The sequence below is a fragment of the Lacerta agilis genome, chromosome 2 (assembly GCF_009819535.1).
Source record: "Lacerta agilis isolate rLacAgi1 chromosome 2, rLacAgi1.pri, whole genome shotgun sequence".
NCBI lineage: Eukaryota > Metazoa > Chordata > Lepidosauria > Squamata > Lacertidae > Lacerta > Lacerta agilis.
The window spans coordinates 41,345,531-41,358,651 of NC_046313.1; the positions used below are offsets into that span (position 1 = coordinate 41,345,531).

At 44.0% G+C, this 13,121-nt stretch overlaps 1 protein-coding gene across 1 annotated transcript; it reads right to left on the bottom strand.

The window, feature by feature from the left end:
- Window positions 1-497: 497 nt before the first annotated feature.
- C1QTNF2 (C1q and TNF related 2) lies at window positions 498-11,289 on the bottom strand. Its single transcript, XM_033139800.1, has 3 exons — window positions 10,634-11,289; window positions 2,654-2,905; window positions 498-1,250 (listed from the first exon to the last, which is right to left on the bottom strand). Exons 2-3 carry the CDS (start codon window positions 2,895-2,897, stop codon window positions 637-639), a joined length of 858 nt encoding a protein of 285 aa, XP_032995691.1. The 5' UTR covers window positions 2,898-2,905; window positions 10,634-11,289; the 3' UTR covers window positions 498-636.
- Window positions 11,290-13,121: the final 1,832 nt, after the last annotated feature.

Consider the following 13,121-nt stretch of genomic DNA (forward strand, 5'->3'; position numbering starts at 1 on the left):
GTCATTCTGTAAATGGATATGTTTCAACATATACTTGGATTGCCTTACTGGGTTTGGAGGGAATTATACTGCAGTGGCCACTGGCCACAAATGATGGAAAATCTGACTGCTCAGAATTTATAAGCTAGGCTGATTCTTTAAGGGGACCCACAGACTAACACAAAGAAACACCAAAGCTTAGATTGAGGTAGGCAACATGATGTCTTCTAGATACAGTGGTACCTCGGGTTAAGTACGCTTCAGGTTAATAATTCTGCTTCAGAACAGCAATCGTGCTCTGGCGGCGAAGCGGCAGCAGGAGGTCCCATTCGCTAAAGTGGTGCTTCAGGTTAAGTACGCTTCAGGTTAAGAACGGACCTCCGGAACGAATTAAGTACTTAACCCGAGGTACCACTGTACTGTTGGACTTCGCCAATGTTCAGAGATGTTTGGAGTTGTAGTTCATCAACATGTACTACCCTGGGCTTAGACCATCATCTATAAAACATGGCAGTAACGCCTCTGAGACACAGTCCAGGTATAGGACTGCTTCTGCAAAGATGGGAATATTTCAAAGATGAATGTATATTATTCCAGCTCTCATTTTCCATGTCTGACTTCCTGTTAGAGTTGGCTGGTGTTGCCGCTGTCTTCCCTTTATATTTCATTGAGATAATCCTGGTCAGGATAGATCAGAAAGCCAGTGAAAAGGCTGTCTGTCCAGTAAGGGTCATAAAAGAGTCCATTCTGTTCCGAGTAGAATATCTGCAGCCAGACCTCATCATCCTGCTTCAAGGATAGGATAGTCGATCCAGAAGCTATGTCATGGTTCCCGGTATTGGCATCGAACGTTTTTATTCTGTACTGCCCGTTGTGCACCAGCCCAATGGCCAAGTGTTTATTGGCCAAAGTGATGTCGTAAGTGAAGTAGTAGATGCCGGGGATGCTGCACACAAATTTCCCGCTGGAACTGTTGTAGTTTGCACCTTCGTTCATGAGGATCTTGTCAAATTTGATGGGCAGCCTCTCTCTCGGGTAGCTTTTGGTCACTGCAACAGAGAAGGCGGATTTGGCTTTGTTTGCCCCACAGCTGCAGGGGCCTGGCATCCCAGGGTCCCCGAGGGCTCCTTTGGGGCCTTTCTTCCCCACACCTCCGCTTTTCCCGGGGTTCCCCTTCAGGCCCTTTGGACCACGAGGACCAGCTTTGCCAATGGCTCCCACCTTTCCCTTTGGCCCTGGCTTGCCGGGATTTCCTGTCTTGCCTTGTGGACCTAGGAGAGAAATGGAATTCCGTAAGTAACTGGATATTTAGCTGCCACCGGAGTTTTAGGGTGTTTCCAAGACATTGCTACATGCAGGGGCAACAGCTGCGGTCCAGGATGTGCAATAGGAATTCCTTTCAATAACAGCAAAGGTTGCAGAAAGGAAAGCTTTCCCCCAGAATGAGGATGCCATTATACAAAATTGTGCTATTCCTTTCAATAACAGATTCTGTCTATATTGAGTGTGGGGGCAGGGCAGCATTTAGCTACCTTCACTGCTTTAAAGTGTCGGTATCTGAGCCTGGAAAATGAGTATACATCATGATAACATACACACAGAAAATAGGTTCCGGACTTTTAAAAACATGTTTTGAATCCAACCCTGCACAAAACAAGTTCCGCTTATGCTCACCGAGTTCAATTTCTCCCTCCTCTCCCTGTGCCACCCCCAATCTGCTGTGTGTGTGGGGTGTCCTTCAACCCTCTGTAGCAGATTTTGAGGGTAGGTGAGGGGCTGCAGGGGAGAGGAGGGGGATCTGTCACACATGTGGAAGTCTGCTGTGTGAGCCGAGCAGAAATGTTGGATACACACCACTATTTTTAATAGAAAAAGTTGGAGCGCTGACTCCTGTTTCAAGGCAGAAACATAATTCCCATAATTCTTTACCTCATAATTCCCTTTCACAGTTTTAATACTGATAGATCACTTGGCTAATAATAATAATAATACTGCTGTTGTCCCATTTTTCAGGAGACAATGAAACATCTTATAGCGTCATTCTTTCTCAGACTATGTGAGATACAGTGGTACCTCGGGTTACATACGCTTCAGGTTACATACTCCACTAACCCAGAAATAACGCTTCAGGTTAAGAATTTTGCTTCAGGATAAGAACAGAAATCAGAAATCGTGCTCTGGCGGCGCAGCAGCAGCAGGAGGCCCCATTAGCTAAAGTGGTACCTCAGGCTAAGAACAGTTCCAGGTTAAGAACGGACCTCCGGAACGAATTAAGTTCTTAACCCGAGGTACCACTGTATTAGCACCTGTGGCATTTGGGTTCCTGGTTTCTCCAAGAGTCTCGTGAGAAACTCAAGCCTCACGACTAAAGAAAAGGGACCCATCATAGTTTTCAAACAATAAGATCTCCAACAATCCAGACAGGCAGATGTAATGTCTGCTGCACTGGTAACAGTCCAGTTTTGTTTGTTGCACCATTTGGTTTAGAAGGGACGTGGCTATTAGGAGTGTCATGAAGAGTGCCTGCACTTCAAAATTTACCAGTACACCATTAATAAGGGCAAACAGACATCCAACTGGGACCGTGTTGGAATTGACCCAATTGGATGTTCCTGCTTTGTATCACTTCCTATTGTGACGGACTGAGTTTTAAAAGGGAGCAGTAGTCTCTTACCTTCCTCCCCTGCCTCCCCTTTCTCCCCGTCCTTTCCATCTTGTCCGTCTTTTCCTGGGAAACCCATCCTTCCCACCGTCCCGGGGGAACCTGGAGCTCCAGGCACACCAGGAGGGCCTTGTGGTCCTGGCACACTGCAGATGATCTGCTTGGAACCTTTCTGACTTTCTGCTTTCGCAAAGCTGCTGAGAAGCTGACTGGCCACGCAGGGCACAATCCAGACAAACAGAACCAGGGAGATCATGGTGTCGCCTGTAAGAAATCAAACGCAGAGAGTTATGGGCTTGTATTGCAGCTGGCACACGTAAGCGCCACAAGGTTCAGAGCAGATGAGAGTGACAGGGTACAAATCCATATGCATCACAGGGTCCATGTCCAAAGAACTCTTGGTGAGAAAGGGTTGACTTGAGCATACAGGCAGATGATGGTGGAGCAGCTTGGGTGACACAGTTCTGCTAGGCACAGCACATGAACCTGATCTATCTCAAGAGCGTTCCAGAATCTTCTGCAATGCCACATGTCGTGCTGGGAGCCAGCCACACTGGAATAAAGACCCACGGCTGGGTTAGCAATATCCAGTCAACACATGGCCTGCCCTGACACGACAAAGGCTTTGTGAAGCCTTGTGTGCAAATTCTCCCTTGTTTAATGAGAAACTTGTAATTTAGCTTTTTATTCATCCTCTCCCCAGACTGCCAAAATCCCCACCTAGTTCTTTCTGTTGTCACGTTGCCCTTCCAATGCTGTTTGGATTTTGAAAGTTTGCAGCATGAGGAAGATGAAGTTAAACAGAAGTGCAATTATTATTATTATTATTATTATTATTATTATTATTATTATTATTAGAGATTTTCTTGGTTTACAAAAGTATGAGCAATGTCTCTCCCCCCCCCCCAAGTTACATTTTTACAGATCAGTTTCATTTGTTGAGACATTAGTGTTACATTAGGAAGAAAAAGGGGGAAAGAGGTGGGGGGGGGGGAAGGTGAGTGGGGCAGGGGCGGGTGGCGATGTTTCTATTTTACTTAATATGTGTGGGGGGTTTTGTGTCAGCGTCGCTTGTGCAGGTTCTCTGCTATTCACTTGTGTTCCTTTGGTGGTGAGAGAGGTTGGGGTTGGCCTAGGCGTGTGGTTGTTTGTTTGTGATTGGCTGTGGTGAGCTTTGTTTCCATGTGTGAGTGGGGTGGGTGGGTGTTTTGGATCAACAGCCCCACAACAAGACAATGACAAAAATCCACAAACAGAAGTGCTTTTTGAATTGGTGTGGGTTAGTGGACTGTCCTCTTGAATTTGAAGCACAGCCATGGGCAAAATACAGGTAGGTAGCCGTGTTGGTCTGCCACAGTCAAAACAAAATAAAATAAAAATCTTTCCAGTAGCACCTTAGAGACCAACTAAGTTTGTTCTTGGTATGAGCTTTCGTGTCACACCAGAAGTAGAGGAAGCTGGTGTGAGCCAGGAAGGTGACGTTTAATTTTTTTATCTGTTTCCTTCCTTCACTGCCAAATTTCTGGGCAGCTCTTAACTACTGCCATGATGCTAACTGCCATTCAAGTCCTCCTTAGACATATGAACTGCACAGGTTGCTTTAGGCAAGCATCAGTTCCCATCTGCTGTAAGGGGATTACTGGAGATAATTTATATGGAGTTCTTTGAGGACTCTTGACTGCAGTGTAAACGCTAAGTATTATTGCATTACTACTATTACCATTAAGACTGCTATCGTCATAACCTCATCTTCAGGAAACGGACATAAACTACAAAATAAGAGAAACAGTGACTTGCCTTCCAAGGATGTTATGAAGATAAAACAATGCCTATGCAGCATCTTAGATGCATTTGAAAGGTAAAGGCAATTCATTAATAAAACTGATCTTAAACATGGTTAAGTCATGGAACAGTGTACTATGTGAATTTGGCTTTATTTCTGTTAAATAAGCCATGGCACAGTGTAATATGCCATGTGTCGTTGTTTATCTGAGGTTGTATTTACCTAGTTTTAAGACCTGCTAAGAGACGGGTGTTTGTTATGATGTCCTGATATGTAAAGCCACAGAATTCAAACAGGGTGTACGGTTCGTACCTTGACTGTACGTAAGAGTGTTTGTGTGATATGGGTGTCATTTCCTGCTCTGAGCTGTAGAGATGGGAGGAGTATAAATTCCAGTAACAGAACATAAAAACATAAGACTGTCATCACTTCCCAAGTCTATCCTCAGATCTGGGTTGGTAGGGAAAAAATTGTGTGTGCGTGGCATATTGGGGGGCGGGAATGAAACACACACTGCATCCTTTGCCATGGATCTTCTCATCTCAAATCACTTGCTGGAAAAATGTGTTACAAATTAATGTTATTTAGGGATTAAGAGCATGCAAAAGCAGGCTGGGGGTGGGGCTAATCTCTGAAAAGTTCCCCCGCCCACTATTTCCCTCTGTTTCCAGCTGCTTTGCACATACTGAGCAATTACTGGTGAATTATTAATACTGAACAATTATTGTATTAATACCTGATGTCTGAAATACACAAGCTGGTGCCTATTCAATAGCATCTCCCCTTGTACCTTTTCAAAACCAGATGTATAAACTTCATCAAATTCTCATGCCCCTTTTGTTAGCCGGGGGGGGGGGGATGGAGGGGTCACAACCAGGACCTCAGACATAAAACCTGCCAGAGCTCAATCCGGAAAAAAGTAGAGTAATGAGAACTGAATGGGTCCGAACATCTGCAAAGTATTTCCCCGTCACGGGGAATGACAGCATTAAGCAATGACAGCCAGTCCACATACACATCTGAGTTTTAGAGTCAGAATTTCCAGGTCAAGGACTGTAGCCTCCAGGCAGACTTAATTTTTAAGGCACTGAGAAGCCAGAATAAATACATGTTGCTTCCACTCTGCCAGTGGTAATATCAGCATTTATAACTTTGCTTCTTAGGCAGAGAAATCCAGCAGTTGAGAAACAACAGCTGCGGAGCCATCACTGAATCTAAAGGCCAGCCACTTTTGCTGGATAGAATGGAAAGCACGGAAGGTGGTGTTATAATAATTTTTAAGGTCTCAAATATAGAATAATTATTCATAAATGCACACATATCTAAATATACAAACCATGTGTCTGAAATAGAAATCGACTCTCCCAATGACCTCCAATATTCCTCTGCAGGAAGGGAGGCAAATGGGGAAAGCCTTCCCATTGTCTTTGTTGTTGTTGTTCAGTCGTTCAGTCGTGTCCGACTCTTCGTGACCCCATGGACCAGAGCACGCCAGGCACGCCTATCCTTCACTGCCTCTCGCAGTTTGGCCAAACTCATGTTAGTAGCTTCGAGAACACTGTCCCATTGTCTATTTGCTTGCAAATCCTGCCTTAAGAGTGTATTTGTGTATGAATAGGGTGAGCCTGTAACCTGGATTCAGGAACTAAAGTAATAACTATCACAAAAGAATGGCAAGACTGCCCAGGTAATGCAATCAGTGACCATTATTAGGTATCATGGCAGGCAGGATTTGTGTGTACAGTGTAGATTGCCTTCTTCTGTGATGTATGTGGTAAAAGGTAAAGGTAAAGGACCCCGGACTGTTAAGTCCAGTCAAAGGCGACTATGGGGTTGCAATGCTCATCTAGCTTTCAGGCTGGTGTTTGTCCACAGACAGCTTTCCGGGTCATGTGGCCAGCATGACTAAACCACTTCTGGCACAACGGAATACCATGACGGAAACCTGAGCGCATGGAAAAGTGATGTATGTATGTATGTTTTAGGGGGGTGGTCTTGGGCTATAGGGTGGGCAATTTCAAACATCTATATAAGGGCTTGTGGACCATTGTTCAGGGTTCTCCTCCCTCCTGCGTGTGGGGACCCTGTTGCAACAGTTCCTTGAATAAAGATCAGGCTTACTAGCAGCTTTGCTTCTCAATATACAGTAATACCTCTGCGAACGTCCGCCCCGTTGACCGTCCATTTTGGCGAACGTCCGCAGCAAACCCAGAAGTACCGGAACGGGTTATTTCCGGGTTTGCTGCTTGCGCATGCGCAGAAGCGCTAAATCATGCTTCGTGCATGCACAGAAGCGCAAACCACTCCGTGTGCATGCGCAAAGCGGCGCTTTGTTGAGCGTCCCTTTCGTGGAGCGTCCGGGGCTACAGAATGGATCCCGGACTCAAAACAAGGTAACACTGTACTCTGGTTGGCCTCTGTTATTTTCTCCTACCAATTGGGAACCCACTTAAGGACACTATATGGGCTCTGGAATACCCCATAAGGGAAAGGGAACAGTTTTTTCTTATAACAGTGGGGAAAATGCACTTATTTTATTTTTTTGCTGCAGAGGGGTTCTGTCCAAGAAAAGGACTGGCTTTCAATCCAGTGGCCTCTGGAGCTCATCAGCTGGAGCCTTTGAGATACAGACTTCTTGTAAGATGCTTACCGGTAATTCTCATACACAGTGTGATTTCCAGCCTACATATAAGGCACTCTTTCTTTCCAAAGCAAGAAGGGTCTAATCCAGCAGTGTTTCAAATAAGCCAGGCATCAGGCACATTTTGCACCTGGCTTTTGATTGCTTGCAACCAAGTGAAGATGCCTGGGTGCTAGGATGGGGCCTTTTAACTCCACTATCTGGAGGTGTATGCCTGGGGATCGTTGGATCTGGACTGTTTTTGCACACTAATACCCCATCCTGTAGAATTCTATCAGTTATGTTTTATCTGCACAATTGAAATGAATTTCTGGAACCAAAATGCTTTTTCTGTGAAGCCTGAGCAGGAGCAGTCGCTATTAAGAAAAACGGGTCAGAACAGGCCAATAAATTTGTGGACTGTCCCTGGATCAAGTGACTTTTCTTCTTTAAATTCTCAAGGCTCTTAACTGAGCTCAAGGTTGTCATCTGAATTAGCCAGAGGTTTAACTGAGAATCAATCACAGTCAATCATTCTAAAAATCATTGCCCCAAAATAGCAACTAGACATTCCGTTTGGGCAACTGTAACCGTGGTTTAAGGAGCCATTTGAAACCTAGTTTATACCTGTATACCTGAGCTCTAACACTGTAATCCAACAACTTTCAAACTCCCCATGCCCCTCTATCGATCACTTGAAAACTGCAATTTTTTGAGTGACCGTGTAATAAACTTTTTTTTGTTAACAAAACTAGCACCATATCATGAAGATCCCAGGACCTAGGCCAGGCCCCTGAGAAGGATCCTCTTAACTGGGTGGAGTTTTTAGCAGGGGGGTTTCAACCTGAGTAGACTGTACCAGTCAGTGGAGACAATATGGAGGAAGATTAACCAGTGTCCTGGCTCAGCAGAAGGCAGCTGAATCTTTGAACAGGCTAACAGCACATCCATATGATGCCTCAAGCAAAGAACTAGAAATACAGGAAGTCACTGAGGGGGTGGGAATAAATCATATTGGATGGGGAGGGGAGAGATGTAATTTCCCCCCCATTGTGTGGGTTCCCATCGTCTGTGTGGAGACCATAACTCCTTCTACTCCGTAGAGTGTTTACAATCAGCAGAGCTAAAATGGATCCTTGATTGCTGAAGAAATTAAATACTGTACAAAGAATCACCCACATCTGAGACACTCCTTCCAATAACCGCCCCCCCCCAAAAAACCATGCAGCTCTTTGGATAATTTCCCAAGGCTTAATTTTCAGTCTAGGATCTCCAGGAGTGAATTTGAGTAACAGCAGGAGTGATTCAGCCCTGGAATCTGTGTAGGGATATTCATCTACATTTGCCACCATTCTTGCTAAAAAGGGCTATTTTATAGTTCCCATTTCAGACACTGTTGCTCATATCTATAAATATTTATACCCTGTCTTTTACAACGTAAAGTTGCTCAAGGCAGCTGACAATAAAAAGAAAACAAAGCTCGATCCAACCACATTTGCAACATGAACCATAAAAGCCACCCTCAAAAGTAATAAAAACCACGAAAACAAAAGTAGCACAGATATAATTATTTGTTGACTCATCAGTGTTGTGCTTAGAGTGCCAGACAAGGCACAGGGAATCCTACTCAGGCATGAGCCTCTGCACCAGTCACCATCTCCCAGCCTAGCCTACTTTACAGGGTTGTTGTGAGGCAAAATGTTTCTTGAGAAATGCTGCTATATTTAGGTCGTTTTCCCTTCAAACCACCTTCCATCTGATTTGAAAACACAAAGCCACTTTCAGGGGGGCTGCAGGCATGGGGAAACCAAGCAGGTAATGGGAGTTGAGTGAAGACATCCATCTCCATCCCCTCTGTGGTGTGGACAGCAATGCGTGAATGAAACTTGAAACACAGCAGTGGGAAACCACCTCACTGTGTTTTCAGCCACTAATGTGTACATAGCCTGAGTTCAACAGAAGTCGCAGCAAGTAGGTATGGAACTGCGGCCCAAGTCTACATTTTTGCTAAATTCCAGCTTGCTTGCCAATGGAGAGTTGTCTGAGGGAGGGGTAATCTGCAGGATCTAAGAACAGGAATTGACTTGTGAAACGTAACAAGTCCTATTAGTTATTGTTGTTGCTATTGTCCTTTGATTTTCTTGAGTCCTATTTGTTGAAAGGAAGGTGTTGGTGAAATCTCACCCTGCAATACTGTAATGGGGGGGGGAGAGAAGCTGGATTCCATTGTAGAATGTAGGATTTGATGCCCATCTTTATTCTATCCTTTGACAACTGAATATGAATCCAGCTGTTTCTTGACAGTAAATAGTTTAAACTCATTTTAATCTTGTATCTTTCTAATGTTGTAACCCACAATGGAACCTAATGGTGAAGGGGTACTAAGAAATTGAATTGTTATTGTTGATTTGAAGCTATTTGGAAGGATGGGAGGTTGCTGTTGTGGGTTGTTTTTTTTTTTGCCTTCACCTGAGCTTTTGTTCGGTAGATAAGTGGAGCAGTCTGATTCCATTAGAAACTTTAATTTGACCTCCAAAGGCAAAAGTCGTATGTCCCAAAGTCATACCTGAAAGTTACGTGGCAACTGCCACTTCAGACCAAATCTGTGTGGCTACAGCTTCTAAACTGTTGGAATTTGTGGGGGGTTAAATTTACCCCTGTCTCTAGGAGAAACAGGACTAGGAGGTTAGTATAAAAACAGCACATCCTCTGATCAAAACCCAATGACACATAGGAGCCATACCCTAGTGGCTGAGGGGGCTTTGGACCCCCCCATTAAGCTGCTTTAGGGGGCTGTGCTCCCCCCCCCCAAGTTGATGGGCATTGCCATTTAAATGGTGTGTGTGCACCACATCATGTGATCAGTTATGTGGGATGGGGCATACCTGGCCCCCCACAATATTTTATTCAGGTTGGCACCCCTGACACAACACGTTAAGGGTAGCGTGGATTCTTCAAGTCTAAAAAGGTAGTAATTGTCTGGTGTGGAATTCAGCAACAGAGAAGAGAACGTTACCAGGAATGAACTTGGCCCATCTCTCTGTTTTTTCTTTTCTTTTCAGTTTCAGAAGTTGGAGCTTAGCTGCCGTTGAACCAGCAAGACGATTCCCTGGGACTCTTCCTATTGCAAAGTTACTGTGCGCAAGAGGAAAGTTTTACAAGGGTTGCACAGACAGACAACTCTCGTAAACTAAACACAGCATTTCCCCCAGTGCATTCTTCCTTTTAACTTGCAGTTGACTCGATTAAGGAGTTCCATCCAGTCTGCAAGGAATTAACTGTTCGAAGACTACCATCCTACGCACTATTAACCTGGGACAGTGCCTGGCTGAAACCCAAAGGGATTGACTTTTGAGTAAACATGTACCCGGCCTGCAGGGCTGCAATCCTGTGCACACTTACCTGAGAATAAGTGTGCGAGTGGGATTCACAGTGCAAGCCTAACCATACCTACTGAGAAGAAAATCATACTGAATTCACTGTGGTTTACTCCCAGGAAACTGGGATGAGGGTTTCAGCCTTTTAAAAATACATTGGCTCAAGCTGTTACATCTTGTTTAGAAAGCATTTTAATAAAAATAGTACTCACAAGCACAAATGTCTTCCAGAAAAAGATCCTGACATCCAGTAGGAAAGCTGAAGAATCTCAAACAGATGTTTCACCGCAGAGCAGTTGTCCAGCTTCGTGGGATTCCTAGCTATTATTGCAAAACCTTTCCTTTAAACGAAGGGCTCCCGACTTTGCATTCTCAAATGCCTTGCTTGACGTTAGTAAAAATGGGTTTCTTTCATTTGCATTCCCACTTTCTTGCATCGGCTTCAGCTTTTTGGCTCAGCTTTGCCAGAGGCATATTTTGATTATTGTGTAATGTTTGAGCTTCTGCCTCGTGTCACGTGAGACAGGGAAGAAAATGTTACACACATGTGGCTAAACGCTTGGAAGGCTCCGGATACTTGAGAAGAAAGAAAGGAAAAAGGAAAAAGACCTGCTCTGCGGAAGCTCAGAAACTCAAAAGGGGGCCAGGAGTTGTGTGTTATCACCCACGGACAGAAGAGTGTCTTGTGTAAGGTCACCTAAAAGCAACACGAGACTCTCCAGAACATGCTTGGTTGGCAGGCAGAATCTGGCTGCCGACAGCTATTTTATCTGGCTTCAGGCAGCAGTCCAGTCAAACCTCAGTCAGGCTTTGGCCAAGAGTCTGCTTACGGTTCCACTCATATGGCATGTACTTGGGTGCGTCCACACTGGGAGTTTTAAAATGGATTTCCCACTCTTTCTCCTGTGAAAAGTGAGTGAACATTGACCTAACCGGTGATACACCTTCTGAAGCGGGGGAGGCGATGTAGCTGGCAGGGGGAGAACTATGAGTGGGCGCCACTAAAAATCCTCCATGTGGACACTGATTATACATACAGTTACAGGTAGGTAGCTGTGTTGGTCTGCCATAGTCAAAACAAAATAAAAAATAAAAAAATTCCTTCTAGTAGCACCTTAGAGACCAACTAAGTTTGTTCTTGGTATGAGCTTTCGTGCGCATGCATGTGTATCTGAAGAAATGTGCATGCACATGAAAGCTCATACCAAGAACAAACTTAGTTGGCCTCTAAGGTGCTACTGGAAGGAATTTTTTTTATTTTTATTTTGTTTTGACAGATTATACATGTCAGGGATTTGCTGGATGAGGAGGAGTGGTGGAAGTCACCTGACCAAGACCCCCCCCCCACAGAGAGGAAGAGGATTTGGAACCTGGCTTGTGGTGGTGGGAAACCGGCCACACCCCACTATAATATATAGTTATTAGTTTTCCATTTAATAATATACAATCACATCATTGTTATCCACTTTGTGGCTCTTGGGAGACCGGCGACTTCCTTCCCTCCTGCTTCATGGCTTCCAAAGTTAACCTTTATATCATTGCATTTTTTGCAACTGTGAAAAGCTTTAAGTAAATATAAAAAGAAGAAAACTTTTCATTACAAGTCTTCGGACAACCCTGCTAGTGATGTTAATTGCTTAGAGTGGTAATCTTTAAAATATCATATGAATTAACTCCAGTCATTTTGGAATACTTGATCATGCTGGTTTTGGATTTTTCCAGTCAGCTTTGCCAATTCCGCAAAGTCCATCATCTTCATCTGCCCTCTTCTTTCGTTGGTACTTCTTGTTGTTTCCATTTTGGGGCTAAAAGAATTATTGTCACTGTTGTTGTTGCTGCGTACATAAAGTGTTTTATCTTTTCTTGGCATCTTTTCACTCACTATCCCCAATAAAAAGGCTTCTGGTTTTTTAACGAAAGTATTTTTTAAACATTTTCTTTAACTCATTATATATCACTTCCCAGAAAGCCTTTATTAGGCTTGTAACTCTTAGCTACTGGAACATGACATAAGAACATAATAAGCCACTCTATCAGATCAATGGCCAACCAGATGTTCTTCTCACAGTGGCTGGTAAGATGCTTATTGGAAACCTGCAAGCAGGATCTGAGCACAGAAGCACTTTCCTGCGATTTCCAGCAACAGATAATCATTAAATTATTTTAAAAACAGTTGCAAAGGCCGTCAGTGTAAAAACCATTTTCAGGGGACTCCTGAAAGTAAAAAAGCCTGATGCATGGGACCGGTGACACCAAATGCATGACTTTAGTTGAAGTAAGCTGGGCTTTGTTAGCACAGTAGACAATGAACGGTGCTCTTCCCGATGATCTCAGCCATCAAGTTGGTGGGGATAAGGGCTTATGGTACTTCAGTGCACACAGACACTGATTTCAATTCAGATGCAAGACAATAACAAACACAAAAGTTCCCAGTACTAACCCAATTTGCAAAGATATATGAAATAGACTGGCACACACACACTTCTGCAGAATGCAAGAAGCCCAGTACAGTATATAAAAGGTGCTGCTGCTTTTAATAATTTGTGCTGTGCTCACATCATTTTTAAATTTGACCTACCAGTCTGGAAATAGTGTGTAAGGTAACAGCCTAAGACACATTCTTTGGTAAAGGAAGTTTATGTCCCTTGGGGATATAAACTTCCTTCTGTAATTAATGGATTGAACTCCATGTACCATCCA